This window comes from Amia ocellicauda, chromosome 1, assembly GCF_036373705.1.
Source record: "Amia ocellicauda isolate fAmiCal2 chromosome 1, fAmiCal2.hap1, whole genome shotgun sequence".
Taxonomy (NCBI): domain Eukaryota; kingdom Metazoa; phylum Chordata; class Actinopteri; order Amiiformes; family Amiidae; genus Amia; species Amia ocellicauda.
Genome location: NC_089850.1, coordinates 14,207,054 through 14,221,560, shown reverse-complemented (window position 1 = coordinate 14,221,560; position 14,507 = coordinate 14,207,054). Strand labels below are relative to the sequence as shown.

At 39.4% G+C, this 14,507-nt stretch overlaps 1 protein-coding gene across 2 annotated transcripts; it reads left to right on the top strand.

The window, feature by feature from the left end:
- The first annotated feature begins 5,660 nt into the window (after positions 1-5,660).
- LOC136712630 (uncharacterized) lies at positions 5,661-13,531 on the top strand. Of its 2 annotated transcripts, none has more exons than XM_066689343.1 (11): positions 5,661-5,814; positions 6,389-6,419; positions 6,979-7,059; positions 7,541-7,723; positions 8,153-8,358; positions 9,168-9,183; positions 9,838-9,918; positions 10,399-10,581; positions 11,015-11,220; positions 12,030-12,045; positions 12,838-13,531. In XM_066689343.1, exons 2-11 carry the CDS (start codon positions 6,407-6,409, stop codon positions 12,924-12,926), a joined length of 1,074 nt encoding a protein of 357 aa, XP_066545440.1. In that variant the 5' UTR covers positions 5,661-5,814; positions 6,389-6,406; the 3' UTR covers positions 12,927-13,531. The 2 variants fall into 2 exon arrangements, with proteins under 2 accessions (XP_066545440.1, XP_066545523.1); XM_066689426.1 differs by having other exon boundaries at positions 5,671-5,818.
- Positions 13,532-14,507: the final 976 nt, after the last annotated feature.

The following is a 14,507-nucleotide window of genomic DNA, read 5'->3' as shown; positions in this document are numbered from 1 at the left end:
TACCTTACGCTACAGTAGCATGGTAAAATAATAAAGTACAAAATACTCATTCCATTTAGACAGACAGACAGTGAGATACACATATATTTAAAGGTAATCCATATATACACAATTTAGATGAATAGGTCGTGTTTAAGAATGAGATTGTCTAAATGATCAGGACTGAACATTTCTAAGCAGATGTAATCCATAGAAAAGAAGAAAAATGCAATACATCAAAGTGTTTTTCTTTTTACTTAATGTACATCACTATAGAGTGAGAAAGTTTAGGACTGTTTTAAATAATAATTTAAAAAAAACACTCTGAGTACTGGGTTCGTAGGCCTGCTACATAAACTAGATCTCCTGGGCTCTGTCGTGGGGGTGACAGTGTGCTCAGTTTAGGTATTCAACTTATTGATAATGATTAAGGTTTAATTAAAAAAATAGACAGTTCTTTGTCTTTGGTTAAATCCCTCTCACTTTGTAAGTCATTTACTAGTAAGTCAAATTGAGATTTTAAAAGTTGGTACATGTGAGACAGATCCAAGAAGGTTTAATTCAGACTGTAGGTTGTTTATGTACATGGCTACATTACTTTTGCTAGCCTAGTATACTACTATATACCAATGCTTTATTGTCCTTCAGGCTAAATCATTCTGTATACAAAACAATGGTGATTGCCATATTCTGAGTAAAGTACTTAAACTAGTGCTAATCAAGGTCTGAAACCAATCCATAGAGAACAAGGTGAAATCTGGATTAATGGCAAAGCACAGCCATAAACTGTCAACATAATCAAGCCCAGGTAGAAATATAGATGTCTAATTATTTTGAGCACTCATCTTACATTTCATAAAGAAAAGCATTTCATTCTAAGCAATTGTTAGGTGCATACTATGTATTCCAGTTATTTCACTGTAATGACAGATATGAGAAGTTCTTTAGCACACTCACAGAAAACCATTTCTTTCTAAACAGTTACTAGATAGCCAGTTTAGGCCTTCATCTATTTCTAATAGCAAGAGTGCTTAAAATTATTAATTCAATTATATATCTTTGTTCCCCCTTTTGCTTATTGCTCTCATAAAATAACATTTTATTAAAGCAATAACAGGGAATCCTAAATATACAACATATCTTAAAGTACAAGGCATCTGAAAGCTGTGTCTCAATGCATTTGATGCTGAGGATTAATTCAACTGAAAATGGTCAAAACAGTGGCTTTTTACTGAATGTTAGATTTGACAGTGTCCTCTCTTAAGGACCTGTTGCCTGGTGGTGTTGCTGCTTTGGGTGTGTCCAGTGCCATTTCAGATAAGAGAGGCTCTGTAGGACAAGCAGGACAGAGACCCGTCTCACACACACTCTGCCTGCCTGCATCTCCATTTCCCCTCTTCACCACTCACAGCTGAACTATACTCTGAATCTTACACAGAGCGCTCAGCTTCTGACACTGATGGCAACACGGGGCCTGGCTCCGAGCCTGAGGAAAGCCAGGAGGTAATTCAAAATTATTTCATTTCTATACTGTGAAATGTCAGATTGAAAGTGGTTTCTGTTCTTAATGTTTGTATTGTTTACGTATTTCATGTATTTTTGTACAATTTTGTGTTGATGAGTCTTACATCAACATGAATGTGAATTTCAATGTGAAGAGCACGTGTCATGCTCTGTAATGCAAGGGAGCAATGAGGGGCTGTAGTGTAGAGACACTTATAAGAGGTAGCAGATTTAACACTTTTTAATGAACTACTCATTTGTTCTATTTTAATAGAATATGAAATGTAGTAGAAAGTTGTATCAGATCAGACCACTGGACAGAAACACCCACCAAGACTGAGTTTTCATGTTTCTGCCTTTGTGTTACAAGTCACCTACAAACTGTTGACAGAGTGGATGAGGGTCTACAGCAGAGGTTCCCCATCCTGAGGTTGTGACAAAGTCAGGGTGAGTTTTGTTTAATATGTCTTTGAATTATTATTATTATTATTATTATTATTATTATTATTATTATTATTATTATTATTATTTGTTATTTTTATATATTATTTTGTAATTACAAATATGATAAAATTATGTTTAACACCTTAAATAAAAAGTATAAACCACATTAATGTACATAGTAATACAATGTTTATGATACAAAAACATGCCTTAGCATTTTAGGGGTTGGAGGCAAATTTGACAATGTTTAAATGGAGAAAGGTTTTGAAGCCCTGGCCTACAGAGTCATTTTAAACCAAAGCGCACAGCATTTTCTAAGCCCTGCTACCCGCTGTCAATGCAGTTGTTAGCTCTGTATTAGACAAGTGTCTAAAAGCTGCATGAATAGATTAATAGATTAATAATGTGCTACTTGTAAACCTTTAAGTTTACATCATATTTTTTGTAAGTGTTGGAATATGTTGAGGGTGAGCCTATCTGTTTCTGTGTCTGTAAAATAAACCATTTTACAAAACTTAAGAGTTTTTCATGATTTTTCAGGGTTTCAGGTTTTAGTAAAATGCAGTCTTTGGTCATATAAATACAACGTTGTGCCTATTTCTGTCTGCTGTGGCTGTTTCCTGAAGACTGATTGCATTGGTCACTGTAGTTTGCAGATGACTCCTAGATCTGAACAAGAAGTCATATCAATCATTTTATGAAATTTAAAATTTGCAGTAAAATACAATTTTTGGTTATCATATCCTTGCAATGTGGTCCCTATTTCTGTGTTTTGTATGTGTTACATGCTTGCAGTTGTCACCATGTATTTGTAGGTTTGAAAAATAAGGTATTTCCAAAGGAATAGAAAGTTTATAGTGTTTCTCACTTTATTTACAATAGATACGTGATGACCTTTGTTGCAAGAATCGGGTATAACTCTGAAAGAAGAACATTAATTCAAGCAAACAGTGAAAGACTTAATTGAATATATATGGAATAGGTTGGAAATGATATGGAATGACCAGAGGCGATTCTAGGGTATGTGGGGGCCCCAGGCAAAATAATTCCTGACGGTGATTATATTTTCTCCCGTGAGAGCGGGGGGAGGTGGCGGAGTTTTTCCCATTTGGGGGCCCCCGACCAGCCCGGGGCCCCAGGCAATTGCCTAGGATGCCTACCCCCTTGCGACGCCCCTGGGAATGACATCACTCAGTACAGGTCAGTGTTTCTTTCTGTCCAATGTTGGTGTTGTGAACCAGAAATTAATGATTACAATTCTGTAATATCTGTACACAATTTTTTGGTGTCTTTTGGTGTCTACTTCTGACTATGCCCCATGTTGTAAAATGCTTGTTTGTCACAAAAACAAAAACTTTTAAAACTTTATTGTTTTTTATTGTCTCTTTTTAATTTAATTTATTTTATTTTGCTAACACCGTATCAACCCAAACCTACTCATAAAACATATAACCTAACACAAATAATAATAAGTTTAACCTCTTAAACATTACACACACACCAACAGGGTGAGGTAGTGGCGACCTGTTGTCAAGATGATCTGTGCCCTTACCAAAATGTCTGTCACCCTAACAAGATGGCTACCGCCTTACCAAGATGGCTGGCATCTTAACAAGATGGCTACCCGCCTTACCAAAATGGCTGTCACCCTAACAAGATGGCTACTGCCTTACCAAGATGGCTGTCATCCTGACAAGATGGCTGTCATCCTAACAAGATGGCTGACTAGAGAGGGTCAAAGGGTAAACCCGGGGGATGGTGGGAAGGAGAGGGTTCTAGTTCAAAGGGCCACCAGGGGTAAGGCGGGACTTCCAGTCCATGAGGCATCTGGGTAAGGCGGGACTTCTGGCTGACACTTTGACATGAAGTCACATTTACACTACTGTTGTGCACTCGGATCAGGATGAGCTCCTCTCACCCCCGCCACTGTGCCGCTTGCGGCCAGCGCACCTTGCCGGCCTGGAGTGGGGAAGTCTTATGCCCCGTCTGTCTGGGCACCGACAGCTAGCGTAATTTGGCCGCGACTTCCAGGTCATCACCGTGATGCACCAGGGTGCAAGGGTGTCAGGGCGATCCCTGGCAGCCATTGTGGCGGCACACCATCAGCTTTGGCTGTCCCAGGCACAGCAGGTCCCTGAGGTGGACAGGACTCGCCTCATGGACGTTGCAGTGTGCGGCGCTTCTCGTTGAAATCGCCGCTCTCCTGGAGAAGCGAGCAATCTGCGAAGTGCCCCTGCCAGGGCAGCACGAGGGATTTTATTCCCCATACTTCCATGTACCCAAGAAAGATGGTGGTTTCCACCCCATCTTGGATCTGAGGTGCCTGAACCACCACCTCAAGGTGTTACGCTCAACCTGCGCACCATGCCCAGGCCATCAAGCCCGGCGACTGGTTCACCACGGTGGATCTGAAAGATGCTTACTTTCACATCCCCATTGCGCAGGCGCACAGGAAGTTTCTCTGCTTCGCCTTCGAGGGCCGAGCATTCGAGTTTTCTGTTCTCCCCTTCGGCCTGTCGCTAGCCCCACGCACTTTTTCCAAGTGCATGGACGTCGTGTTAGCCCCCTTGCGTTGTCAGGGGGTCCGCGTCCTCAACTATCTACATGACTGGCTGGTTTGTTCTCACTCGAGGGAGCAGGTTCAGGAACACCCAAACCTGATATTAGGCCGCCTCTCCGAATTGGGTCTTCGGGTCAATCAAGAGAAGAGCCGCCTGACGCCAACTCAGCAGGCACAGTTCCTTGGACTGCGCCTCGATTCCGTTGCCATGCTCGCCACACTGATGCCAGAGAGAGTTGCCTCAGTACACACATGTCTCTCCCTCTTCCGACTAAGAGCTTGTGTCAGGGTGTCCCTTTGCCAGAGGCTGCTGGGCCTCCTAGCGGCTGCATCACAGACCCTCCCCCTCGGCGTCCTCCAGTTGAGGCCGCTGCAGTGATGGTTCAGGTCTCTCAGGATGCATCCTTGCCGCGATCGATCATGCCAGGTCACAGTTACTCTGGCGTGCTGGAAGGCGCTCCATTGGTGGCGGAGCCCTCACAGTTTAATCCTCGGTGTGCCCCTGGGGCCAGTCTACCACCGAGCAGTTATGACGACAGACGCTTCCAAGCAGGGTTGTGGAGCAGTCTGTGATGGACGTGGAGTCCGAGGCAGGTGGACGGAGCCAGCATGGGCCTTCCATATCAACGTCCTGGAGGGCACAGCTATTTTACCTTTAAGCAAGGTACTTTACCTAGATTGCTCCAGTATATACCCAGCTGTATAAATGGATACAAATGTAAAACTAATGTGATATGCTGTAACAATTGTAACAAGTCACCCTGGGTGAGGGTGTCTGTTAAGAAACTAGGTAATAATATTAAAGCAATAATGTACAAGAGGCCATCAGTTATACTGTATATTGACATTTCTTGGTGTATTTTGGGGCTTTATCTAAATAGGAAATTACAATATCACAGCTAACACAGTGTTATCACAATAATTCAGAATGTTTCTGTATGGTTGGGGTTTGGTTGTGGCAGGCAGTATTGTTGCAAAATTGATCCAAATTGGTCATTTGATTATGTTTTCCACGTTGAAGCAACATTACTAAAACATAGGTGATTTAAAAAAAAAAAATGTTTTAAGGATATTTGTTTGAAATGTGTCAGGAAGTTATGTGTCCAGCACACAGCCTAGTGAAACAGAAAACAAATAACATGATAAAATGGTTTCAGTTTCATTCTTAGTATCACATTAATACAGTTCCGGCTGACTCACTGCAGTTCACACAGACACAGCAGCGATCTGTGTGGAGCTGAGTCTTGTTTTTCATGCAACAATTTCAAACCAAAATAAGAAAAGTGCAGACAAGCAAGCCAGGACTCCAGTCAATCAAGAGGGGCCAAGTAGGTACATTGTTCTGTCATGTAAATATGTAAGCTTTCAATGGTTGAGAAGCAATACAAGCGTAGAATGCAGGACTATAGAACAGAAATGATGTGAAAGTGAAAGTTTTTCAGCATTCTCACCCCTCTGAGGTGTTTTGTTGTCTACATTGAGACATATGTAATAGATTTCGAGCAACCCTTTTTAACCACCATAAATGTATCATATACTTTGGAGTTAGATATGAAATGTTAATGTTAATCTAAATCTGTATAGAAATGGGAATGTACTATTATTCTTTAAATACTTGAAGAATTAAAATCTGTAAATCAATCTTAAAAAAATAAATAAACAGAAAGTGAAAAAGTTAACAATTGACTGGTAGTTTAAAAACACATTAGGAAAAATCAGGCTTTAATAAATAATGTACCTGTTTGACCTACACCAGGACAGGCGACGAAGAATACCACTAAAGCACCCAGATGATACAAATTACTCCTTTAATAGGCCAACTGCATTCAAGTGGGGTGTAAGAATATGACATCTTGTGTTGGTGTTGCTGATGTTAATTTCTCTAATTTCTTTCTGTTTAAGGTTTAAGCCAAAAGTTTAATGCAGCCAAAAGGTAATATGACAACTTTTTTTAAGCTAAAAAGTGCTATATCACAGAGGATCTGTGAGCTGGCTCACAATATATTTCTACTTACTTCTATTAGAGCTCTATACATTCAGCCACTTTACTGGATAGGAGAAGCCCCTCTCTGTCAGTAGTGGGTTGGTTGTGGGACATGGCGTGTGCTGTTCAAGTCTTTATGAATTGATGATATGTATCGGATTTGATTGTACTACAAAGTTGTATCCAGAAAAAATGTAAAAGCTAATCAGGCATCTGCAACACGTGATGTAGAGGTCTACAATATATTTGGAAATGTAGTGGATAGGAAAATAGGAAAAAGGAAATGTTTTCCCGTAGTATTGTATGTATGAAACGCACTTCTGTGATCTGTAGCCATACCAGTAAAATACTCTGCTGAGATTTACTTTCCTGATAGTACAGCACCTGTCTGTTGTTGGTTGAGCACTAGGACCCAATGGCAAAATACTCCATATCAGCTTCCAGAGGGGAAACTGTACTGGGGTAAGTTAGTAGCACAAGTCTAATCTTTCCCTTTTTTGATTTGCAGATTCAGAATCCAGTAGTTCAGCCCTAGGGGGCCACTCTGGTTTGAAATCTCTCATACACCTCCCAAAAAAGAAGAAAAAAGGTACATATTTTCAGTGGCCATGTGCATTAAAACATGTATTTTTAAAAGCAATAGAAAAAGTAATTTTTACATCAAATCGAGTGTGAGTCGGGTTTCCACAAATGAAGAACAAGCCCAGAGAGGGATCTGTTGCCAGCCGGTATCAATCCCTCAGTTAATGGATCCTCTCGGATCAAGTTCCTTAATCTATGTGGAAGCTTGTTTACCTCACCAAACAAACAAAATACAGTTGAAAACAAAAACAAGTCAAATGAAGGCCCCTAATTATATAACTTTATATCTGTGCATCTTTCTTGAAAATAATTTATATCATACCTCAGTGAATCATTCTAATTGTTTATACATGTCATACTTATAATGAAAATCCACACTATATGTACTGGAATACTCCAAGGTGCTGAGAATAGCTTCAGCTTTTTATCTTTGACTTATCCTATAAAATGTTTGAATGAATGTCCCCAATATTTATGTTCCTACACAGTTAAAGTCTATATCAAGATCACTGGAGTTACCCATGATGCTGAGAGTGAGTTTTTAATGGGAATCAGAAAGTATCAGAGGCTTAAACAGTGCAGTATGGTGGAGTGCACAGTGATCCTGGTCTTCTGTCCTGTTGCCTCTTGCATACAGACTGATATTGATGCAGCCATTCAGGATATTCCAGGTGAGTTCATTGTCTTTCATATGCTTGCCTTTCTTGGTAATTGCTGTATAACTGAGAAAACTCAATATACTGTGTTTAAGTAGAGTTTCCTTTCAACAATAATTTATGAGAGGACTGTCTATTTACTGTACAGTCAAAGTGTATATCAACATGCATAACGGTTCAGTTTGTCCATTCAGTGTATTGTGTGATTTAGTGTGAAACAAGACATACCTCCTTGCTTATATTTGCAGACTTGTTTTATGCAGACAGTTATTTAAAGGTGCCTACGTGTTTTTGAATTCATGTAACATATATTTGAATTTCCTTTTATTTTCTCTATTGTTCAGCGCTTCCATTTAAACATGATCATACTACTATATATTCTGTCATTTTGGTAATGGTGAGTAACCAATGTCTTGTTTATATTGTCTTCCTCTCTCTCCACAGCCAATAAGGAGGCCATTCTGGTGGTGATGCACCACACTCAAAACCCAGAGCTCATTTTGGCTGAGAGCAGCTCTCTGGTGAACAACAGGGCAAACATAGTGGGAACTGTGGACTGTCTGTTCCATGAGACTGTGGGATTACTGCAGTGTGAAGTCAACACCCAGGCTGTGAAACAGGTCTCTGACATCTTACGAAAACATAATAAGGTAAACGTCTTGCAGAGGATCCTAAAAAACAAATGCTTTTTCTAGGCCAGCCAGGTCTTACAGGCTTTGCTCAAGTGAAACACAGTGCTAGAAATGCTAATTTCCTCTTTGCTCCTTTAAGCTAATCAGCTTTGAATATGTTGCCATAGTCTTCATAGGCATCTGGCATGGAAACCCTCCCCGTTACATTTTCAGACTTCTCTACAGGTGGTGGTGAGGACACTCAGAGTACTTGTAGAATGTTTGTAGTTTGATAGTTCTGCCCAGTGTTTGAGCTGTTTATTCCATGTGAAGCATTGTCTGTTCTTTCTTATCAAAATAAAGTATTAAGTAGTAATAAGTGCATCACTCTGCATTTCAGTACAATTGGTTATGTCTCATAAATAGTTACAATCCTGAATAACAAATGTAGTCAAAGTCTTTCTAAACAAATATCTCCAGTGTTTTATTACATCTTTTTAAACTTTGCAATTAGTGCAGGAATGCATGAGCAGAAGTGATGGAGTCAAATACAAAAGGCAAGCCTAGCTCAGACAGTGTTATGTTCTAAAGCCTTCAAATCTAAAAGCTAGAAAATGAAAAAGGTAACCGACAACACCTGATTTGAAATCAAATGTAATATTATAGGCTGTAGTAAATTTACCCAGATGGCCCAGTATAGGACACACAGCGAGGAATAGTACGAGAGCAGCCAGATGATACTTCTTTATAGACCGCCTGCGTTCAAGTGGTGTGTATGACAAGTATGACTAGTGTCACTGTTTCCTGGTGTTGCTGTTGTTAATTTCTCTCGTTTCTCTCTGTTTCAGAAAAAGCCTCCAGAAGGTAATTTGTCACCATTTAATTTGAATTAATTATTACATATTGCTTTGTCTTTAAAAGTTAGGGTCACTTTACATGCAAATGCCAACTTTTGGGGTATAAAATGTTAATTTTAAATGGTTATTTAAACTGACACCTAAGGAACTATGTAAATATATGCTTTTATATATTATTTCTCCTTTTTATTAAAGTTATATATACTAAATCACTTTACTGGAAAGCAGAAGCCCCTCTCTGTCAGTAGTGGGTTGGTTGTGGGACATGGCGTGTGCTGTTCAAGTCTTTATGAATTGATGATATGTATTGGATTTGATTGTACTACAAAGTTGTATCCAGAAAAAATGTAAAAGCTAATCAGGCATCTGCAACACGTGATGTAGAGCTCTACAATATATTTGGAAATGTAGTGGATAGGAAAATAGGAAAAAGGAAATGTTTTCCCGTAGTATTGTATGTATGAAACGCACTTCTGTGATCTGTAGCCATACCAGTAAAATACTCTGCTGAGATTTACTTTCCTGATAGTACAGCACCTGTCTGTTGTTGGTTGAGCACTAGGACCCAATGGCAAAATAATCCATATCAGCTTCCAGAGGGGAAACTGTACTGGGGTAAGTTAGTAGCACAAGTCTAATCTTTCCCTTTTTTGATTTGCAGATTCAGAATCCAGTAGTTCAGCCCTAGGGGGCCACTCTGGTTTGAAATCTCCTATACACCTACCAAAAAAGAAGAAAAAAGGTACATATTTTCAGTGGCCATGTGCATTAAAACATGTATTTTTAAAAGCAATAGATCAGTAATTTTTACATCAAATCGAGTGTGAGTCGGGTTTCCACAAATGAAGAACAAGCCCAGAGAGGGATCTGTTGCCAGCCGGTATCAATCCCTCAGTTAATGGATCCTCTCGGATCAAGTTCCTTAATCTATGTGGAAGCTTGTTTACCTCACCAAACAAACAAAATACAGTTGAAAACAAAAACAAGTCAAATGAAGGCCCCTAATTATATAACTTTATATCTGTGCATCTTTCTTGAAAATAATTTATATCATACCTCAGTGAATCATTCTAATTGTTTATACATGTCATACTTATAATGAAAATCCACACTATATGTACTGGAATACTCCAAGGTGCTGAGAATAGCTTCAGCTTTTTATCTTTGACTTATCCTATAAAATGTTTGAATGAATGTCCCCAATATTTATGTTCCTACACAGTTAAAGTCTATATCAAGATCACTGGAGTTACCCATGATGCTGAGAGTGAGTTTTTAATGGGAATCAGAAAGTATCAGAGGCTTAAACAGTGCAGTATGGTGGAGTGCACAGTGATCCTGGTCTTCTGTCCTGTTGCCTCTCGCATACAGACTGATATTGATGCAGCCATTCAGGATATTCCAGGTGAGTTCATTGTCTTTCATATGCTTGCCTTTCTTGGTATTTGCTGTATAACTGAGAAAAACAACTCAATATACTGTGTTTAAGTAGAGTTTCCTTTCAACAATAATTTATGAGAGGACTGTCTATTTACTGTACAGTCAAAGTGTATATCAACATGCATAACGGTTCAGTTTGTCCATTCAGTGTATTGTGTGATTTAGTGTGAAACAAGACATACCTCCTTGCTTATATTTGCAGACTTGTTTTATGCAGACAGTTATTTAAAGGTGCCTACGTGTTTTTGAATTCATGTAACATATATTTGAATTTCCTTTTATTTTCTCTATTGTTCAGCGCTTCCATTTAAACATGATCATACTACTATATATTCTGTCATTTTGGTAATGGTGAGTAACCAATGTCTTGTTTATATTGTCTTCCTCTCTCTCCACAGCCAATAAGGAGGCCATTCTGGTGGTGATGCACCAAACTCAAAACCCAGAGCTCAATATGACTGAGAGCAGCTCTCTGGTGAAGAACAGGGCAAACATAGTGGGAACTGTGGACTGTCTGTTCCATGAGACTGTGGGATTACTGCAGTGTGAAGTCAACACCCAGGCTGTGAAACAGGTCTCTCACATCTTACGAAAACATAATAAGGTAAACGTCTTGCAGAGGATCCTAAAAAACAAATGCTTTTTCTAGGCCAGCCAGGTCTTACAGGCTTTGCTCAAGTGAAACACAGTGCTAGAAATGCTAATTTCCTCTTTGCTCCTTTAAGCTAATCAGCTTTGAATATGTTGCCATAGTCTTCATAGGCATCTGGCATGGAAACCCTCCCCGTTACATTTTCAGACTTCTCTACAGGTGGTGGTGAGGACACTCAGAGTACTTGTAGAATGTTTGTAGTTTGATAGTTCTGCCCAGTGTTTGAGCTGTTTATTCCATGTGAAGCATTGTCTGTTCTTTCTTATCAAAATGAAGTATTAAGTAGTAATAAGTGCATCACTCTGCATTTCAGTACAATTGGTTATGTCTCATAAATAGTTACAATCCTGAATAACAGATGTAGTCAAAGTCTTTCTAAACAAATATCTCCAGTGTTTTATTACATCTTTTTAAACTTTGCAATTAGTGCAGGAATGCATGAGCAGAAGTGATGGAGTCAAATACAAAAGACAAGCCTAGCTCAGACAGTGTTATGTTCTAAAGCCTTCAAATCTAAAAGCTAGAAAATGAAAAAGGTAACCGACAACACCTGATTTGAAATCAAATGTAATATTATAGGCTGTAGTAAATTTACCCAGATGGCCCAGTATAGGACACACAGCGAGGAATAGTACGAGAGCAGCCAGATGATACTTCTTTATAGACCGCCTGCGTTCAAGTGGTGTGTATGACAAGTATGACTAGTGTCACTGTTTCCTGGTGTTGCTGTTGTTAATTTCTCTCGTTTCTCTCTGTTTCAGAAAAAGCCTCCAGAAGGTAATTTGTCACCATTTAATTTGAATTAATTATTACATATTGCTTTGTCTTTAAAAGTTAGGGTCACTTTACATGCAAATGCCAACTTTTGGGGTATAAAATGTTAATTTTAAATGGTTATTTAAACTGACACCTAAGGAACTATGTAAATATATGCTTTTATATATTATTTCTCCTTTTTATTAAAGTTATATATACTAAATCACTTTACTGGAAAGCAGAAGCCCCTCTCTGTCAGTAGTGGGTTGTTTGTGGGATGTGGCCTATGCTGGTAGAGGCGGCTGAGTGCAATTCTGGTCCTGGAGAGACCAAATCCAGTTTATAGGTCACCCTAAAGTACCAATTTCTAAACTCTGGCAACACCTTAATTACCCAGGAGGGACACTCCTCACTTATTTAATTCAAGGTTCACTAGTGGTTCTTGAGGGATGAAGGATATTCAGGTGTTTCTCTCAAATGCTCTCTAAATGTTTACCAAAACACCTGCTGAACTGCAGGGAATGAAATATGTCCAAGCGTTTGTGAATTGGTTATATGTATTGGATTTGATTGTACTACAAAGTTATTTATAAATAATATCCAGAAAAATGGTGAAAGGCAATCCATGTGTCCGCGCCACTAGTAATGTAGAGCTATACAGTACATTTGGAAATATACTGGATAAGAAAATGTAAAGCAGGTGTCTGAATGTGGAGGGCGAAAATTAGAAGACATTTTTCTAATTGTAATGTATGAATGAAACGCAATTCTGTGACCAGTAGCCGTGCCACACACACCTTTTTTGTTTTGCAGGTTCGGAATCCAACAGTTCAGCCCAAAAGGACCACTTTGATCAGACACCTAACATATCTGGACTGAAGAAGAAGGAAAAAGGAGTGTAGGAGTGTGTCTAGCGTGGGCCCGGGTTGACCATGGCCCTCCCTGAAATGAGGCTGGCCCCCCCAGTGGCCTCCCCAACAAATTACGACCGAAGATCAAGGGCGCCGCGGTCACCCATGGACGGAGTACCGTCCACCCGCCCCCACTGCTAGCGTGAACGAAACATTGTCAGCACCCCCACTCGGCCACCCCATTAAAAATGTTCTGGAAACGCCACTGCCTCTTTGGACTTTTCCACATTTCATTGTGTTACAACATGAAATCAGAATGGATTTAATCAGCAGTGTTTGCACTGATCAACACAGAAAATGTCCAAAATATCACAATGAAAAATATAATCTGCAAATTGTTTTTAATTAATTACAAAACAGTAAATACTTGAATGTTCAAGTAATCACCCCATTTGCTATGACACACCTGATTGAGCTGTGGTGAAATTGTCTTTAGAAGTCACATAATTAGTTGAATGGAGTCCACCTCTGTGCAATTAAGGTGTGTCACATGATTTCAGGTTAAATACACATGTCTCTGGGAGGTCCCACAGTTGGTCAGTACAATTTCTAACAAAAATTACAGCTCTGGAATAAATTAAGAGACCACTGCAAAATTATCAGTTTCTCTGGTTTTACTATTTATAGGTAGGGCCTATGTGTTTGGGTAAAATTAACATTTCTGTTTTATTCTATAAACTACTGACAACATTTCTCCCAAATTCCAAATAAAAATATTGTCATGTAGAGCATTTATTTGCAGAAAAAGACAACTGGTCAAAATATCAAAAAAGAATAATGCAAAGAAAATAGTTCATATTCATTTTTAAACAACACAATACTAATGTTTTAACTGAAAAAGAGTTCAGAAATACATTTTTGGTGGAATAACCCTGATTTTCAATCACAGCTTTCATGCGTCTTGTCATGCTCTCCACCAGTCTTTCACATTGTTGTTGGGTGACTTTATGCCACTACTGGAGCAAAAATTCAAGCAGCTCGGCTTTGTTTGATGGCTTGTGACCATCCATCTTCCTCTTGATCACATTCCAGAGGTTTTCAATGGGGTTCAGGTCTGGAGATTGGGCTTGCCATGACAGGGTCTTGATCTGGTGGTCCTCCATCCACACTTTGATGGCATGGAGCATTGTCCTGCTGGAAAAAACAATCCTCAGAGTTGGGTAACATTGACAGAACAGAAGCAAGTTTTCTTCCAGGACAACATTGTACTTGGCTTGATTTATGGGTCATTCAAAGAGACAAAACTGCCCAATTCCAGCCTTGCTGAAGCAACCCCAGATCATCACCGATCCTACACCAAATTTCACAGTGGGTGTGAGACACTGTAGCTTGTAGGCTTCTCCAGGTCTCCATCTCCATTAGACGACCAGGTGTTGGGCAAAGCTGAAAATTGGACTCATCAGAGAAGATGTCCTTACTCCAGTCCTCTACGGTCCAATCCTTATGGCCTGTTGCAAACCTCAGCCTGGCTCTTCTTTGCTTCTCATTGATGAACTTTTCAAAACAATTCCACATGTGTACTGACGGGGAGTTGAAAATGTTTAAATATGCAAAACTGTTAGCCAATCATAT